The sequence below is a fragment of the Anomaloglossus baeobatrachus genome, chromosome 8, assembly GCF_048569485.1.
Source record: "Anomaloglossus baeobatrachus isolate aAnoBae1 chromosome 8, aAnoBae1.hap1, whole genome shotgun sequence".
Classification (NCBI taxonomy): domain Eukaryota; kingdom Metazoa; phylum Chordata; class Amphibia; order Anura; family Aromobatidae; genus Anomaloglossus; species Anomaloglossus baeobatrachus.
Genome location: NC_134360.1, coordinates 231,153,146 through 231,172,916, shown reverse-complemented (window position 1 = coordinate 231,172,916; position 19,771 = coordinate 231,153,146). Strand labels below are relative to the sequence as shown.

General features: G+C 42.2%; 2 protein-coding genes across 2 annotated transcripts; one reads left to right on the top strand and one right to left on the bottom strand.

The window, feature by feature from the left end:
• Positions 1-1,519: 1,519 nt before the first annotated feature.
• Positions 1,520-7,183, top strand: DYNLT5 (dynein light chain Tctex-type family member 5). The gene is made up of 5 exons (XM_075321140.1): positions 1,520-1,627; positions 3,425-3,568; positions 3,741-3,832; positions 4,934-5,058; positions 5,760-7,183. Exons 2-5 carry the CDS (start codon positions 3,450-3,452, stop codon positions 5,961-5,963), a joined length of 540 nt encoding a protein of 179 aa, XP_075177255.1. The 5' UTR covers positions 1,520-1,627; positions 3,425-3,449; the 3' UTR covers positions 5,964-7,183.
• A 3,691-nt stretch (positions 7,184-10,874) lies between these two features.
• INSL5 (insulin like 5) lies at positions 10,875-13,312 on the bottom strand. The gene is made up of 2 exons (XM_075321139.1): positions 13,105-13,312; positions 10,875-11,285 (listed from the first exon to the last, which is right to left on the bottom strand). Exons 1-2 carry the CDS (start codon positions 13,280-13,282, stop codon positions 11,047-11,049), a joined length of 417 nt encoding a protein of 138 aa, XP_075177254.1. The 5' UTR covers positions 13,283-13,312; the 3' UTR covers positions 10,875-11,046.
• Positions 13,313-19,771: the final 6,459 nt, after the last annotated feature.

The following is a 19,771-nucleotide window of genomic DNA, read 5'->3' as shown; positions in this document are numbered from 1 at the left end:
GAAAAATATCAGAAAGGCAGAGAAGAAGAATGGTGAGAACAGTCAAGGACAATCCACAGACCACCTCGAAAGACCTGCAGCATCATCTTGCTGCAGATGGTGTTACTGTGCATCGGTCAACAATACAGCGCACGTTGCACAAGGAGAAGCTGTATGGGAGAGTGATGCGAAAGAAGCCGTTTCTGCAAGCACGCCACAAACAGAGTCGCCTGAGGTATGCAAAAGCACATTTGGACAAGCCAGTTACATTTTGGAAGAAGGTCCTGTGGACTGATGAAACAAAGATTGAGTTGTTTGGTCATACAAAAAGGCGTTATGCATGGAGGCAAAAAAACACGGCATTCCAAGAAAAGCACTTGCTTTGGGGCTGTGTGGCCAATTCCGGCACTGGGAATCTTGTTAAAGTTGAGGGCATGGGTTCAACTCAGTATCAGCAGATTCTTGACAATAATGTGCAAGAATCAGTGACGAAGTTGAAGTTACGCAGGGGATGGATATTTCAGAAAAACAATGATCAAAAACACCGCTCCAAATCTACTCAAGCATTCATGCAGAGGAACAATTACAATGTTCTGGAATGGCCATCTCAGTCCCCAGACCTGAATATCATTGAACATCTGTGGGATGATTTGAAGCGTGCGGTCCATGCTCGGCGACCATCAAACTTAACTGAACTGGAATTGTTTTGTAAACAGGAATGGTCAAAAATACCTTCATCCAGGATCCAGGAACGCATTAAAAGCTACAGGAAGCGACTAGAGGCTGTGATTTTTGCAAAAGGAGGATCTACAAAATATTAATGTCACTTTTATGTTGAGGTGCCCATACTTTTGCACCGGTCAAATTTTGTTTAAATGCGGATTGCACATTTTCTGTTAGTACAATAAACCTCATTTCAATCCAGAAATATTACTCAGTCCATCAGTTATTAGATATATGAAACTGAAATAGCTGCTGCAAAAACCCAAATTGTTATAAAGAAAAAAGGTTAACATTAATAGGGGTGCCCAAACTTTTTCATATGACTGTACATCAAATGGGGGGAGAGATTCCTTTCATATAAAATAGATCAAAAAGTGATCAAAACATCACATGGGCCTCAAAGTATTAAAGAGAAAAACTGCTGCAAGGACCACAAAATAGGTTCTGAAACAAAGCTGGAAGATGTGAAAGTGAATGAGGGGCTGCAGGAACTTGGAGATGGATCCTGTTTCACACAACTAGAAATCTGCAGCTTTTCTATAGTAAATTATCACCTTTAGCATGAAACTTATTTGACACAAGAAAAAGTTTCTCATTGTATCTTTAGCCTGATACACAATAGGACAGGGTTTGTTAAAGAGCCCGCAGCATCTACACTTCCTCTGCAACCTGTTATCAAGCAGAACTCGGCGGCACTAGGACCCGGCAGCTCACACGCTGAAAGTTGCCGATGACGTCATGACTGTCTGTCACTCCCAGCTTCTGTGCGGTGATTCGTAGCGAAAGCGGAAGTCCCACCCTCTCACCGGCGCCTTAGTTGCTGTGGCAACAGAACGCTGTCCCGGGTCCGATCGCGGAGGAGCAGCAGGTACCGGCAGCGGCAGGAGGAGAATCGTTCTGTGCAGTCGCTACCATCGGAATAACGGTCAGTGGTGGGGGCGGGGCTTAAACTGCGGTGCCCGGAGCTGTCAGCTGCCATGGTAACCAGTGTGGAAGTCTCTATACTGGATACATTGTAGTGTATGTTTATGTAATGTTAACCCCTTCAAGACCAGGTGTTTGTTTTTATTTTGTGCTTGTGGGGGTTTTTTTTCGTTTTCTTCCTCCAAGATGCAGAACTTTCTCATTTTTCCGCCCCATCAGAGCTGTTTTTTTGGGGGGGGGGGGTTGCGCGCTGCAGGGGGGGGGGGGGGGGTTTACACCAATTTTCATTACATGATGATTTTTAGATTTTTTTTTTTTCCTGCATTTTTTAGTTAAATTGTTGAAATGAAATTTGTTAGTTCTGATGTTTTATATATTTTTTTCCCTCTTTCCAGCATTCATGAATGTCACATGGTTATAGATCAGATGACGAGGGCGGCCATAATAAATGTCTATTTTTTTTTTTTTAACATCCCCAGGAGATGCTGAGAGTTGTAGTCTTGCACGAACCGGCGCGTTTCCATCCTTCCTCCGATTCGCTGACACTTTTTCCTTTACATTGAAGTAAATATGAATGGGATGTAAAGAACATAATTAAAGGGTTACTGGAAAGATCGTTTCCGTACAAGACAACTTTCTTCTTAGCAGTATTGTGGGTATCTAAGAAACCGCCAGCTCTGGTGTCCGGGCAGCAAGTCAGTCCGGTCTGAGCAGTTCAGGGGCCGAATACTCCTGATTCCTGCTGCCCACTGATTGTTCTGTGTCTTTAAAGCGTTCGTCCACTACTCTAACAGCTCCTTTTCAATCCCCCCAGAAAAATACTAACAATAATATTCACCTGTGGTGCTGGCGCCGTTGCAGTGCTGTGACACTGGCTCTCCTGTGGATTGTGTAACATTATTATGTCACAGGATCCCTGTTCCCAGTCTGCGTTGGCTTCACTCGCCCCTCTTTTGGACACATCCATACATCTGGAGGATATGAGGGCTGCTGCTGCTCTCTCATTTATTCCAGATGTCAATTACATCTGTAGGAGAGGAGAATGAAGCCAGTGCTAATTGGTCCCAGGGATCATGTAACATAATAACTAGGGATGATCGAATACCTCAAATATTCGGCTTCGCGAATAGGTCGCCGTTATGTGCGAATATTCGATGCACAATGTAAGTTTATGGGAAGCCCTAATAGTTCCGAATAGTTGTTATTCAGATTTCCAATAGGCTTACATTGCGCATCGAATATTCGCTAATAGTCATATAGCGGCGACCTATTCGGCAAATATTCGTGAAGCCGAATATTTGAGGTATTCGATCATCCCTAATAATAACATTACACCATCCCCAGGAGAGGCAGTGCCTACCCCCCGCAACAGCGCCAAAGGGGAGTAGAAGTGTTATTATTTTACTGAAGGAAAACATAGGGGTTTAGAAGGGGCTATCCGAGTAGTGGACAACCCCTTTAATTATCTTGTTTGTTGATAAGTCTATGAATGAGTTAACCACTGGGATCCCCAGTTTAGGATCTATTATTTAGGGTCCAAAGCAGCTACTAGAAGCATCTTTCTTTCTGGAGGACTCGGCAGGTTTGTGCATTATATGGACAGTCCTTTCATTTAATTGGGAACTGTGTAACGCTTTGTTTCTCCTGCGGTGGCGCTGCAAGAAAATTGCGGCCAAATTCACCTAAGGTGACAGCGTCGCGGGGGCCCAGTAATCAGGAAAGACACCCCGGACGCCGGGCCAGGGTAACATGAATCTTTTTGCTTATGTCTAATTCTTACACAATCTGACATTTGCAGTAACCTCACCCCAATATTCAAAGCAATGTCCGAAGCTGCAAAAGACAAGGCCGCTCGCCTGCTGAAGAAGAGAGGAAGCATCTCATCCCTGAGTAGCCATGAAATCAAACCGCGGGAAAGCCTCAAACCTCGGGAATCCAGAGAGTAAGTAGATCTGATGGTATTTGGGATAGAGACAGATTAACCGTTATTACAGGGAGTTCCAAGCACATTTCTATATAATATGTGGTCATAACGACGTCATGCCCTGCAGATTCATGTCTCAAGTAATTAAAGGACAATATTCTAAACCTGCTGTCTCTGATTTTCCTTACAGTTCTATGAGTACAGTGTCTTATATCGATGAACCAGGACATCATGATGACATCAACCGTCCAGCGGTGCAGATGGAAAACACCTACCAGTTAGGTACGAAATATCATTGGAGGGAAGCTGACAAGAATAGACCTAGTATAAAACTGCACATAGCCCAAGAATAATAAGAATAAGAAAAATAGCTACTATAATACTGCCCCCTATGTACAAGAATATAACTACTATAATCCTGTCTCTTTGTACGAAAATACAACTACTATAATACTGCTCCTTTGTACAAGAATATAACTACTATAATACTGCCCCCCTATGTGCAAGAATATAACTACTATAATACTGCCCCTATGTACAAGAATATAACTACTATAATACTGCTCCTATGCAAAAGAATATAATTACTATAATCCTGCCCCGTGTGTACAAGAATATAACTACTATAATACTGCCCCTATGTGCAAGAATATAACTACTATAATACTGCCCCCTATGTACAAGAATATAACTACTATAATACTGCCCCCTATGTACAAGAATATAACTACTATAATACTGCCCCCTATGTACAAGAATATAACTACTATAATACTGCCCCCTATGTACAAGAATATAACTACTACAATGCTGCCTCTATGTACAAGAATATAACTACTATAAAAACTGCCCCTATGTACAAGAATATAATTACTATAATACTGATCCTATATATAAGATTACTACTACTATAATACTGCTCCTATGTACAAGAATATAACCACTAGAATACTGCTCCTTTGTACAAGAATATAACTACTATTATACTGCTCCTATATACAAGAATATAACTACTATAATACTGTCCCCTATGTACAAGAATATGACTACTATAATGCTGCCCCCTAAGTACAAGAATATAACTACTATAATACTGCCCCTATGTACAAGAATATAACTACTATAATACTGTCCCCTATGTACAAGAATAAAACTACAATATTATTGCTCCTATGTACAAGAATATAACTACTATAATACTGCCCCTATGTACAAGAATATAACTACTATAATACTGCCCCTATGTACAAGAATATAACTACTATAATACTGCTCCCGATATACAAGAATATAACTACTATAATACTGCTCTCTATAAACTAGTAAACAAAGTTGTAAAATCGGGGCAGATAATGTATTGTGCTGCGTATAATGTCGTCTTAGCTCCTGCTCGCCGGTTTCCTGTGGCCACGGTGAACAATATATTGAAGGACGTCCTGACAAGTTACCTGCAGGAGGAGAAGTACGAGGCCGAGCTCTGTAGACAAATGACAAAAACAATTTCAGAGGTGAGTGATGATGCAGTGGATCTTCAGATGGTGGAGTAAGAGAACGTCTTGTGCTGTACCTGCTGCTGATGGATCTGAAGACAGAAATGTCTTGCATTTTTTATGCTTATTAATGGTCAAAAAGACTAAGGTTTTAATAAGACAATTAGACCCTCAAGGGGTTAACAAAAAACACAATGACACGCACAATGGGCTTTATAAAGCTGCAGCATCAAAAGATTAGCAGTGTTGTAATACCTTTCTTAAAAAAAATACATTATAAAAATGCAAGAACAGACATATATGTAATTTTTTTTTCTATGTTGTTTAATGATTCTGTAACTTCATTTCAGTATCTCTGCTTGCTCTCAGTGAAGTGTAACATTCTTGTTTTGCTTTCAGAGGCTGTAAACCTGAACAGGTCTAATAATTCTTATAATGGAGGTTATTTTACGATTGTATTCACTCTAGACAATCCTCTGTGAGCCAAGCACACTTTTTGCAGCTGATGGTTGTTACAATGTATCAGTGCAGTAGAAATGTATTAATGTGGAGTCCTATTTGTTTAACTCACAGAGAATTGTGTACATTGGTACTGAAGAGCTCTGGGAATTGATGAAAATATCCAGCATGTGGTTCTCACCAATATGAACCGACTTTAGTTTTTTGGTGGAAGATCCCTTTAATTAAATTCAATATTTTGTATCTTTTTTGAATTCCAGGTTGTGAAGGCCAGAGTCAAGGACCTGATGATCCCGAGGTATAAAATCATTGTCCTGATCTACATCGGACAGCTGAATGATCAGAACATGCGCGTGGGGAGCCGGTGTATCTGGGACCCGGCGTGCGACACCTTCTCCTCCTACACATTCAAGAACAGCTCCCTCTTTGCCTTGGCCAATGTCTACGCTGTATATTATGAGTAGGTGACGGTCAGATATCCGCGGCATATCAGCTGCTGGGAAACTACAACCTGCGGCTGTCAGTTGTAGTCTCACAAGTCGCTGCCGCTGCTTTTATATTTGAGGTGAGCAAAATGACTTGCACAAACCTGGTCCACCGGCCATGTCAGTAGTCCGTGGCTGCCAGACTCCAAAACTCCTCCGACCTGCTGGCATCCCAGGGGCATCTTCTGATTAGTAAGTCCGGCATTATGTAATCGATGTGGCGTGACGCATGCATGATGTCACGCCAGGAGTATTAATCAGGAACGGCGCCAGGAGTATTAATCAGGAACGGCGCCAGGAGTATTAATCAGGAACGGCGTCAGGAGTTTTAATCAGAAGTGGGCGCCAGGGGGATTAATCAGGAACGGCACCAGGCATGTGAGCAAATAGGAGGAGATTCAGAGGGCCACGGTCCAGCAGCCACGGACTACTGCCATGGACCCAGGGCCACAATCTTGCCAATCAATTTTCTTAACGTTAGTATTTACAACCCCCTAAACTACTAACCATCAAGGTTTCCTGGGACTACTAGTTCACATCAGCTAAAGATTTCCAACATATATCCTTTATCATGTTCAATTTAAAGAAAGATATCCTCCGATCCGAAAATCCTCAATACCTTGAATTGCTGTTTCGCATATCTGTTCCTGGGAAAGCTGGGTGATTACCATAATGACCCCCATTACTTCTTCCCCCAGACATCCAGATTGCCAATTTGCTTAGTTGTGCAGTGATACCCCCCCCCATCTATCACTGCAGGTCTTGCATTGCCTTGCAGACTTGTGGAAAAGCCGAGTGACACCTGTACGGACAGCCTTATTGACTGTCACCCAGCTTTCCCACTATGGGATAAATGCTAAATATGAGTCTTTTCAGGAGGCAATGGCTCCACTGGGCACTTTTTAATTTAGGTGCAAATGCTCCTTAAAGAAATGGAAAACAAGAAGAACCTTTGTGTAGAGGGCATCAATATCCAACCTGTGTTTTCTCTGAGTTTCCATACATCGATTGCTACCTTGTTTTATAAAAAAAAAATATATATATTTATCATGGGAATTTCTAAATGATGGGAACAAAACAAAGAATTTGTATAATTATCAATGTAACGACTACGTCTTCCTGCCCTGTTTCTGCAAAAAATGTGGAATAAACAATCAGAACTTTGCAATAAAAAGATCCAATCGTGTAAAAATATAAAACAGGGGCTCCGATATAAATGTGATACGATTATGTGCAGCATTTAAAGGGATTGTGTGAGATTTAAAGGGCTTGGACGAGATGTAAAGGGCTTGTTCGAGATGTAAAGGGTTTGTACGAGATTTAAAGGGCTTAAAAGAGATTTGGAAACAGCGCCACTTGTATCAATGTGGTAGTATTTGGTATTGCAGCTGCGCCCCAATCACTTCAATATCAGACACAATCCTTGGAAAGTTTCTAGAAAGTTTAAAATAAGCTCTCATATACAAGCAGTGCAAACCTTGTAGTTATACACCGCAATGTCTCAGGTGTGTGAATGTATGGGGGAATTGGGGGGTGGTCACCAGACTCCAGTCCCCAGAGGGAAGACCTGGACCTGTTGGGTATTTATTACATATTCTGTGCACATCTATGGGACTATACGAACACCTCTTCTACTAGGATTCGTCTTGTTAATGTATGTCTGGCTGTTTATTGCTTTTTAGCACCACCCTTGTTTTTGTGGCTGTGACTGGTATTGCAGCACAGCCAAGCTCAATTAAATACCCATCACCAATCCTTTTTATCCCATCCAACTCCTTTAAAGGGACAGTAAACTTTTATACATTTTTGTGTTATATCCGCTTCGGCTATGTCTTTTAGGCTCTGTTCCCACGATGAGTTTTCGGTGAGTTTTTGCTGTTGCAGAACTTGTGCACTTATTATGTAAATCAGGTCACTTGCGTTTTTATCGCATTTTTTTTGTTTCTTTTTGGTATGTTATGCTTTGTTTGTGATACACTTCTTTTATATTTGATTTTCACAAACTTTATTGATACACTTATGTCCAGATAACATGCGTTTTTGATGTGATTCCAAAGTGCGAACGCACTAAAATCGCATGTGCATTTTTTACCTGCAGATTTTTTGCATCTCATACAAGTCAAAGAGGAATATCTGCAATTAAAATTCAGCGTCCCTGCAGGAGAAAGATTTGTAACTTGCACCGCGAGTTAAAAACAAGCACCGTGGGTAGGAGATTTCTAGAAATCACATCCACTTTGCTGCAAATGTAAGACGATGGGTTTTCAACACAGCAAAACTACTCCGCTCCAAAAACTCAGCCAAAAGCCATCATGGGCACACAGCCTAAAAAAACGCCTGAAAAATCGCTCAAAAACGCTTGAAAGACTCTTATTAAGCTTTATTGGAAAACTACTTTTCTGTTCATATTTTCAGTTTTTGAGTGGGGTTTTTTCAGCTTGGAGGCTATGTGTGCACTGGGAAATGGAATTTTCTTGAGAAAATTCCGCATGCTCTCAAAGATTACCGCACCCACGGTAAAAAACCGCGGGAAACCGCACCCGAAAACCGCATGCGGTTTGCTGCGGTTTTACCGCGGTATTATTCGCGGTATTATTCGCGGTATTGCCGCGGTTTTGCCGCGTGCGGGTTGGGATGTGCTTTATTGCATTCAATGCAATAAAGCACATTGAAGAAAAAAAAAAAAAAAAGTCATTTAATTCTGAGATAGTAGATAGACAGAAGAATAGATAGAGGGATAGATAGATAGACAGACAGAGGGATAGATAGATAGAGGGATAGATAGAGGACAGATCGCTGCATTTCCCACGGTCGGCAGTGAGTTCACATTACCGGCCGTGGGAAATGACCGGTAATTACCTCTGCTGTCTGCTGCTTTCATTCAGCGCTGTGTCTGTGACAGTCGCGGCTGGATGGAAGCAGCGCAGGACCTGTGGATTACGTCGGAGCGGTGGATTACGCCGGAGCTTTGGTGCGGGAGGGGTTAATAAAATGGTGAACGAGGCTTGTTTGTTTTATTTAAAATAAAGGATTTTTCGGTGTCTGTGTTTTTTCCACTTTACTTACGGGTTGATCATGTCAGCTGTCACATAGACGCTGCCATGATCAAGCCTGGAGTTAATGGCGGTGGTCCCCCACCATCATTAACCCCTTGTATTACCTTGCTGCCACTGCTACACGGCGGCAAGAAGAGCCGAGGACACGCCGGTGCTGCCGCATAATGTATGCGACAGTGCCGGGGCAGCTGCGGCTGATATTCTCGGCTGCCGGAGGGGGAGTGAGGCGGGGGACATTACCCCTGCCCCTCTCCCTCCCCAGCCTGAGGATACCGGGCCGCCGCTGTGTGCTTACCTCGGCTGGAAGGTAAATATGCAGCGGAGCCCACGTTCTTTGTTTTCTATATTTCCGTTTTCTTTCTATGTGTGTTCTATGTGTCTGTGTTCTATGTCTGTGTGTGTGATGTGTGTGTGTTTACTCTCTGCTTTGCTTCCTCTTCCTGTAATGACATCACTTCCCTGCAAACCGCAGACAAGCGATGTACATTACCGGAGGTAAACCGCGAAATACCGGAGGGAATAACGCAGGAAAACGCAGTGAACCGCACAGAATTTGCTGCCTGCGTTATTCCCTGCGGGATTTCATGATTAACATTGGAGTCAATGGAGTGAAATCCCGCAGCGATGTGCGGAAAAGAAGTGACATGCACTTGTTTTTGCTGCGGGATTCCCGCAGCAAAACATGCAGCTGTCAAATTCCGCCCAGTGCGCACAGGATTTTTTTTCTCCATAGGATTTGCTGGTGATTCACTGCAGAGATGTTATGAACATTTTCTGCAGCGAAACATGCAGCAAATCCGCGGAAAATCCGCGGCAAAATCCGGTAAGTGCGCACAGGGCCCAAGTTTTGATGGAAATACTGCAAACCGGGCAGTCTCCAATCAAAAAGCTGCAGAAAACGCTGCAGGAGCAAAAACTATTCCAAAAATCCTTGAACAACTCTTCAAAACCACTTCACGAAATGAAAAGCTCCTCCAAACATTCCTCAAAGAAAGGGTTTTTGACCACCTAAAACAAAATAAACTCACATTCACACAAGCTTAAACGTCCTGTAAATCGCTGGGGGTCGCATTGATCTTCAGAAAGATGGCGCAGAAGTGCTGAGCGTCTCTGCAGTATTTTCAGCGATCTACATGATGGTTTTACAAGTCATAAGGCATAACTAAACTTTTATACTTTTTTTTTTTTTTTTAAGTGTAAGGCTGGAAGAAAAATCAGCATATCCACTTTGTTATTACAGATTAGACCCTGACTGGCATTATTTACCTCCTACAGTCCACAATCACACTAATATGGGGCGATATGGAGGCAGGCACTGCTGATATAGGGCAATATGGAGGCAGGCGCTGCTTATATTGGGCGATATGGAGGCAGGCCCTGCTGATATGCGGCTAGATGGAGGCAGGTACTGCTGATATGCGGCTAGATGGAGGCAGGCACTGCTGATATGCGGCTAGATGGAGGCAGGCACTGCTGATATGCGGCTAGATGGAGGCAGGCACTGCTGATATGCGGCTAGATGGAGGCAGGCACTGCTGATATGGGGCGATATGGAGGCAGGCACTGCTGATATGGGGCGATATGGAGGCAGGCACTGCTAATATGGGGCGATATGGAGGCAGGCACTGCTTATATGGGGCGATATAGAAGCAGGCACTGCTGCTATGGGGCGATATGGAGGCAGGCACTGCTGATATGGGACAATATAAAGGCAGGCACTACTGATATTGGGGCAGGCACTGCTGATATGGGGCGATATGGAGGCAGACACTGCTGATATGGGGCGATATTGAGGCAGGCACTGGCAAAAATGAATGACACTAATGTATCCAGCAAGTATAACCTTTATTAGTCGTCTGTACACAGCTGTAACCTGAGGTCTGAAAATTTTATTTTAATATGTTCATAAATCTTTAGCACCGCTACATTGACACCAGATTTTTGTGAAGACTGGCAGGAAATATCGATTATCAGCCCACCGGCTGTGGACAGGGACACCCGCGGCTCTAGCATAGTGAGCTCAAGTCCTTCTTTTTGCAGCCGGTTTTGCAGCAGGCCGTGGTCAGCAGCTCATTGATGTCGCGTCTCTCTTGAGCCGGATTCTTCTTCGTCCCCCAGAACTCTTCAGACGATTCTGTTTCCTGCAGGTTTTCCTGGTCTTGAGAGTTTATTTTCTGCACGTGATATTCCACGGGTCCCACCGAGTCTTCGTCTATGGTGTGCATGGCGAAGAAGTCTTCACTGGCTGCAGACAACAAAATAACAATCTTCATATTCTACATGACTTTGGATCGGATTGTAGACACATTAGACAAAGTCTGAAATGACGACCTACTATGTGGCAAAAATGGGGTAACCTGACTTCTAAGCCAGATATGTGTCCACTTGCTCTACAGGTTTACATATTTATTTCTTTTAAAGGGGGCTAAAAAACCTTTAATTGTAGTAGCACTGAGACCTTCAACAATCTACAAGTTGCTCTGGTTCTCAGTTCAATCCCTTTTCATTATAATACAGTAAATAATACTTGATACCGCTATGAAATATCGCTATGACAGTAGTTTGGCCTATAGAAGTCCAACTGATCCTGAGAATGAAGGGTCCAAAGCACTAATTCAGTGTGGCTCCTTCACTAGTTTTCCCTATAGTTTTAGTTCACTTTTGTGCAGGGATCTGCAGAAAGACCCATTCACCTAAAGGGAATTGTCAGCAGGTTTTTGCTTTCTAAGTTGAAGACAGTGTGCTGCAAGGGTTAACACACAGAAGTCAGGGATGTGTGTCTTGTCAATGTCCAATCTGTTGTTTAGTTGCTATGTCTTTTTTAAGCAACAGGACACAACAGGACTCCTCATTGTCCAGCACGCCCCTCCTCTCATTGACACCTCACTGTCAATGTACAATGTCTATACAGAGCCTGATGTGGGCGGGGACACTCTCTCAGCTCTGCTGCATTGCTAAATCTAAAAAGCTATGATTGTGTCAGAACAGCTACACCCAATAAGTTAAGGCTATGTGCACATGTTGCAGATTTGGTTGAATGCAGATATTCTGCAACCAAATCTGCATCTCCTGGCAGGAAAAACACTGCAGAAAAAAAGTGTGGTTTTTGCCATTCACCATTGCTTTGAATGGTGAAAACACAGCTAAAAACACAGGAACAATTGACATTCTGCAGATTTTTTTTTTTCAGCAACAGTATCTGCAAAAAAAAAATAAACATGTGCACACCACTTCAGGATTCTCATAGACTTTGCTACCATAAGGATATCCTTGCAGATTTGTGAAATTCTGCAAGGAAAAAAAGCAGCAAAAAAACCCCAAAAATGCAAGTTGTGCACACAGATTAAGTGATACATCATTGGATTCAGGGCCTCTTCGCTTCCATCATTCTGCTCTCGGATTAGGTAGCGAAAACCTGCTGACAGATTCCCTTTAAGTGGATCTCTGCAGTAGTCCCTCTGCTCAAAGACTGGTTGGGCAGGACTGTACAGGGGCCACAGTGCCAAATCAGCCTTTAATTTTAGTATGAGAGGAGCCATTGATGCTGTTGTCCCCAATGAAAATTCTCCAACGGAGCCCCTAATTATCACAAGTCTTTAATAGTGTTGGTCTTTGCATATAACCAAAAAAGACTTTCTTGGCCCCTTAGGCTCATGAGCCAGGTCCCATTGCAAACCCTTTTCCAAATGTAGTTACTCCCCTGGATGGCGCACCTAACGATCAGGAGACCAATCATAGCAGTATGACCGACTTTTATAAAATAGAAATACCCCTTTCATTGTATCACATGGGCAAAGTTAACTGTGTAGCAGATAATACAGGATTTGTTTCCAGTCTTCCTCTGAATATCTGTCTTATCCTCTGTCCTCTCACACACTGTACTATGTACTGTATATCCCAGTGTAATAGTTTTGGCCACAGTTTTCCTCTATATAGGAATCCTGCCCTATGTGATCTACAAAGTTCAATGTGCAAAAAAAAAAGTGCTGTCCTGCTGCACCATCTAGTGGATGAAGGTGGTACTGTAGCTCATGCTCCAGCTTACCAGGAATCCATAGGCTTACCTGTCATATCTTGGGGCTGTCCAGCCAATAGCCTCCTCCAGCGGGAACCTCCGCAGGTATATATCACGGCTCTGATGAATTCCCTGCCGCAGAGCTTCACAAATTGTCCATCCGCTGTTACTTGTTCAGCTGCTACCAGGAGAAAGAGCAGGACGCAGCAGACAGGTAGGACTCTCATGCTGGAAGCTGAAGAGTGTCTGATTACAAGGAATCGGGAGGAAATGTAAAGAGCTGGAAATTCGGCACAATTTATACCCAGGACCTCAACATCCTATTGGCCGGAATGTTCTGCTTTGGTTAACGGCGCATAATAAATGTAGCGATTCCGTATAACATGACGGGTAATTTCGGATGTATCCCTGGGTCATAGGGTCGTTAAACTGCTACTTAACACATTATACCGGCCTCAGAGATTTTAAGGTGCCATCATCACCTGTGTGTACACAATGAGATGGAGACATGTTCTTCTTCATCAATACGTGCACGGTTTATATGGAAAAACCTTTAAAGTAAATAATCCTGGGACAAATGCAGAGTTTACAGTGATATTACCCAGTTTGTGAGGGTCACTCAGCCAGCGCGAGGTTGTCAGGGAGTAAAGGTGAATGTGATGATAGATCAATATCACTAATATACTGATATCTATCATTTTATATTCAGGGGTTCTGAATACAGAACAATATTACCCATTCATTTATCACTATATAAAGATCGCCCTTGAAGTTTATTTAGCTTTTTATTATTCTATATGGGTTCATCATTTAGATTAATTTCTAATGTATCTTTCTAGAGGTCGGAGAACCATTTTTCATTTAGAGAACTCCAAATTCTTTGCATGGACAAAAGAGTGATATTAAAATCCTGACTGCTTGTAATCACCACTAGAGGGCGCTCACTGCATGCAATGTGTCCACTGAGTTCAATAGTAAAACAGTATGAACTAAGCCCTTATGCTCCCTCTAGTGGTAGCTGTGGGTACTGAGAATTTTAGAATTTTATCAGAATGTATTCCTTTGCAGGAAATTTAGAGTTCAGTATAAGAAATACGGAGATCTGTTCAATTTAATAATATAGTGTAACGTTGCACCCCGCAACCTGGGGGTTCATCTCGCTTGCAGCGGGGTGAGGTAGCTTCAGCAACACATCTACAGTCTTTTTATAAAAAATCCAGCCGTTTATTAAAAACTTGTCATAAACGGCAAACCTTAAACATAAGAGGCCACTCCTGGCTTAAGGCAAAAACATACCACAACCACATACGGTGGGCTTCCAGTCCAATACAGTCTCTATTGGAAGTGTGGCGCCTGTACACACTGGCCCCTGCCAGGGAACAACACTTGCTGTGGCTCCTTCCAAGAACTTAGAGACACTCTGCAGACTCCTGTCTGTCTCTCCACTCCAGGAGAGCTTTGGTCCAGTAGCCACAGCACTAACCAGCCTAAACCGAGACTGAATTCCAGAGCCCCGTGTTCAGCTTCCAACAGGCTGATACACCCAGAGCTCCCTGCACTGCTCTCACACACTCTGCAGAACACACACGGAGTCTCCTAAATCAGACTGGACACACCCACAGGTGGAGGTCTGTGAATCCAAGACCTGCACAGCACACAGGCATTATTAAAGGGAACCTGACCCTTATATGCAGAAACAAGCCTTTGTGGAACTACAAGTCCCATAGCAACCTCTTCAGTTTAATATCGCAGCGACCTTCTCCACTGCGACATATGGCGACCATTTACCACATTGGTGGTTGCTATCTCACATATCCCCCCCTCTGTTCAAACTTGTAGGGTTGAACACTCGATACCTTACAGGGGCCCCAAGACAGGGAGTCAGGGTCACCTTGCCCTACCAGTTGAGAGGGCCCACTTTGACAACCTGGAGCTCCAGTTCTCGACATACCGTCTGTCACCAAACCCTTCACAGGAAACCCACTTCTCAGACACGGTTCCTGGTCAGACCTATCTCTCCATGACCATCTCAAATGGTCAGTGTGGTAGTGAGACACTCTCTTAGTCGTAACTACTGTGCGGCTTGACCCTGCACTATTCAGTCCACTAGAGGGGCTACTGTTTGGGTACATCAGCCCTGAGGTTCCGCCATAACTAGACCCTATGCATTCTCTGTTTGCAGATCAATATTGGGCTCTTCTTCTAGGACATCTTCGTCCATTGCTCTGATTGTTCACTTTCTCAATTCCATCTTTGGCTAGAGACATGTCCCAAGCACCACTCTTTCCATCGGACATGGTCTTAGAGGGCTTAGAGTCTTCAGAGTCTGTGCTATAGCCCGATGTATAATTAGGTCCTCTATAACCTTGGTTCCTTTTACTAGAGGACCTGCTTCCTTTGCCATCTGAAGCAACACAGTCACCAGGTGGACCGCACTTCTTTGGGCCCTGGCCCGAAAGCGGTCGCGACCTCACACTAACTTGACAAAGTTTCTCTGCAATCTTCTGTCTTTCAAGATGCAATCGCTTTAGTTCTTCCAGGTATCCCAGTCGGTATTCTAGGAGAACTCGTATATTTTCAACACACTCCTTTGTTCCCACAATGACACAGGGAACCATACTGACTTCACAGAGTATCCTGGCTTCATTATGAATATTAATTCTTAAGTTAAGAAGTGTCGTTTGCTTCACAAATATGTAAATGCAGCCAAGCAATTGTAATGTATGAACTGTGGTGACAATTAAAATATAACCTTTAATGGTTAGTAGTTAAAAAATATATCAAACCACACAACAGATACGGTTGTAGAAAACAACCCAATAAAAAAGGAGCAGATGTAGAGCTCCTAGAATCACCAAGGAAGGACAAACTTCACACGGGGGGAGGGGGGAAGGAGACTCCTCCCACCGCGGTGATAAAGTAGAAGACAACAATCAACAAGTTGTCAGACACATCAAACAAATCTATGTACCATAGACAATAGAGTCATATAGACAACACTCACTGTAGACTCATGCAAAAATATAAAGAAATCACAGTTGTTCAATATATAGAGGGGGGGGGCCAAACCATTACAGCCTCACAATACCCCTCAATTGGCAACCATCTGACCCGACATGCTCCAAAACCTCCCAACGCGTTTCATAATGTGCTTATTCCTCAGGGGATTATGGTCAAAGGAGAGCTTCAGTGTAGTAGACCTCCAGCATGTTGTGTCTGGGCCTTGGCCTTGCCAAGCTATATGCCAAGGCCAATATCGGTGGAGCCACGGTGGTCATGGATTGGAGAACTTTGAAACTTAAAAACATCCCTTTAAGACCTCAATACACAGATAAGTCTGCAGGGTAGACTAATCATTTAATAAGTTAGGGGTCTCCCAACTCTCCCGCAACAGATTATGTCAGGGGACATAGGGAATTTAATTGCCTATCCTCTTGTTTAGTGGGAGGACAAGCTGCAGTCCGATGATTTTGTCAGTGGCTCTCTCGTAGAGAACACAGGAACTATCGGCTATGTATCAAAGAGTAGGGACAGATAGCTGTCGGCTGAACAATAGTTGTATTGCCAGCTTCAGGTTACAGTTTTTAATATTCAGTAATATGCTATTCTATCTAAGAAGTCCAAATTCTTCTCATAACTTGAAGTATTCACTTGCTGGGTCATAATATCTGTTACCGTACATAGTAAAAAGCCAGGAGATGGAAAAATGGGGGACTGATTTCTTCTAGTTCAAGGCAAGGAAGAGGAGAAAAATATTCCTAATTATCATACCGCAGTAAGAATTTATTGGAATCTGATCTTAAGGGCTATTGTCTGACCCCATTACAGTACCCAAAATAATGCACAATCAGATTTCCCAGAAACTGTAAGCGTAATAATAATATCTATGTTATTGAACAAAGTTATATATTTCTTTTTCTCGTCTTTATTATTGCTGCTCCCCCTGCCATCTTTTAGGAAAGTCCATTAAAATCAAATTTTTCACTGTCCACTAAGCTGTCACAGGCAAACACTTCTGCTGTGCAAACTGTGAGCAGTTATCTCATTATTATCAGTGGGTGGAATTCTAATAAAAGATTACACTGATATTTTAAAGCTGGAGGCCGAGACAGAAGCCACCATAGACAACCGGTGCAGCGCACGTTACTCCCTGCGCTGTGACCTCTGCACCTGTCATAGAGCATGCCCACTACAGCTCATAGGAGTCAAAGAGATAAACAAAAAATAAATACATAACTTACCACATGTCTGTTCACCTTATCTTGCTGCAGGAGATGCAAAGCAACCCATCTAGCATACGGAACTGTCTGATTTTCAGGATACCTCAATTTTCTGGCATGAAACAGTCATTACCTGTCGTAAAAGGATTTCCAATTGATAAAGAATTTAGATAACAGATCTTATCAAGAATAGAAATGTTCTGTGCAGAAAACAAACGTCTGTTTTCTCCAGGTAAACTTCACAGGTCAAACATTCAATATACATTATGATAGCTGTTTTTTGTCATGTATTATATTCATGTATATTTGGCAGAGTTCAAGTAATTACTGAGCTTGGTGATTTGTGTTTTTATAAAATTTCACTAAATCAGTGGTTTTTGCCCCATTAATCTTGAAGTACAGGTGCATTTCAATAAATTAGAATATTATCAAAAAAGTTAATTTATTTCAGTAAATCAATACAAAACGGGAAGCGCATATATTATATAGAGTCATTACACACAGAGGGATCTATTTCACGTGTTTATTTCGGTTAATGATTATGGCTTACAGACAATGAAAATCCAAAAATCATTATCTCAGAAAAATAAAATAAAATTACCTCAAAACACCCTCAAATACTTCCTAAGCCTTTAAAATGGTCCCTTTGTCTGGTTCAGTAGGTTACACGATCATAGGGAAGACTGCTGACTTGACAGATGTCCAGAAGGCAGTCATTGACACACTCTACAAGTAGGGTAAGCCAGAAAAGATCATTGCTAAAGAAGCTGGCTGTTCACAGACTGCTGTATCCAAGCATATTAATGGAAAGTTGAGTGGAAGGAAAAAGTGTGGTATAAAAAGGTGCAGAAGCAACCGGGATAACTGCAGCCTTGATGGGATTGTTAAGAAAAGGCCATTCAAAAATTTGGGAGAGATTCACAAGGAGTGGACTGCTGCTGCTGGAGTCTGCTTCAAGAGCCAACACACACACACACACACACACACACACACACAGGACATGGGCTACAACTGTCACATTCCTTGTGTCAAGCCACTAATGACCAATAGACAATGCCAGAAGCGTCTTCCTTGGGCCAAGGAGAAAAGAACTGAACTGTTCTCAGTGTCCAAGATGTTGTTTTCAGATGAAAGCAAATTTTGCATTTCATTTGGAAATTGCGGTCCCAGAGTCTGGAGGAAGAGTGGAGAGGCCACAATCCAAGCTGCTGGAGATCTAGTGTGAAGTCTCCACAATCAGTGATGGTTTTGGGAGCCATGTCATCTGCTGGTGTAGCTCCGCTGTGTTTTATCAAGACCAAAGTCAAAGCCAGCTACTAGGAAATTTTAGAGCACTTCATGCTTCGCTCTGCCAACAAGCTTTTTGGAGATGGAAATGTCATTTTCTAGAAGGACCTGGCCCCTGTCCACACTGCCAAAAGTACCAATACCTGGGTTACTAATCACAGTATCACTGTGCTTGATTGGCCAGCAAACTCGCCTGACCTAAACCCCATAGTCTATGAGAGACACCAGAGCCAACAATGCAGACGAGCTGAAGGCGGCTATCAAAGCAACCTGGGCTTCTATAACACCTCAGCAGTGCCACAGGCTGATCGTCTCCATGCCACATTGTCGCATTGATGCAGTAATTAATGCAAAAGGATGCGACTAACTATTGAGGCATTTACTGTACAGACTTTTCAGTTTTCAGTAGGCGCCAACATTTCTGAGTCCAAAATATTTTTTTTTCAGTTGGTCTTATATATTATGCTAATTTTTTTGAGATAATAACTTTTGGGTTTTCATTGGCTGTAAGCCATAAGCATCAACATGAACAGAAATAAACACTTGAAATAGATCCCTGTGTGTAATGGCTATATAAAATATATAATAAACACATGAAATAGATCTCTCTGTGTGTAATGACTCTATATAATATACAGAAATAGATCTGTGTGCAATGACTCTATATAATATATAGGAATAGATCCCTCTGTGTGTAATGACTATATAATATACAGGAATAGATCTGTGTGTAATGACTCTATATAATATATAGAAATAGATCTCTGTGTGTAATGACTACATAATATATAGAAATAGATCCCTCTGTGTGTAATGACTCTATATAATATATATATAGATCTCTGTGTGTAATGACTACATAATATATAGAAATAGATCTCTGTGTGTAATGACTTTATATAATATATATAGATCTCTGTGTGTAATGACTACATAATATATAGAAATAGATCTCTGTGTGTAATGACTCTATATAATATATAGAAATAGATCTCCGTGTGTAATGACTCTATATAATATATAGGAATGGATCCCTCTGTGTGTAATGACTCTATATAATATATAGAAATAGATCTCTGTGTGTAATGACTCTCTCTCTATATATATATAATTTGTTTCACTTTTTGTATTGAATTACTGAAATAAATTAACTTTTTGATGATATTCTAATTTATTGAGATGCACTTGTATAGCTGCAGCCTTACATTG

Bases quoted from the DNA above. Each gene is read 5' to 3' on its own strand.
- DYNLT5 (XM_075321140.1), top strand. From the start codon at position 3,450: ATGTCCGAAGCTGCAAAAGACAAGGCCGCTCGCCTGCTGAAGAAGAGA. The intron at 3,833-4,933 runs GTACGAAATATC...ATGTCGTCTTAG, and splicing joins GGAAAACACCTACCAGTTAG to CTCCTGCTCGCCGGTTTCCT. The intron at 5,059-5,759 runs GTGAGTGATGAT...TTTGAATTCCAG, and splicing joins TGACAAAAACAATTTCAGAG to GTTGTGAAGGCCAGAGTCAA.
- INSL5 (XM_075321139.1), bottom strand. From the start codon at position 13,282: ATGAGAGTCCTACCTGTCTGCTGCGTCCTGCTCTTTCTCCTGGTAGCA. The intron at 11,286-13,104 runs GTAAGCCTATGG...TGTTGTCTGCAG, and splicing joins ACAGCCCCAAGATATGACAG to CCAGTGAAGACTTCTTCGCC.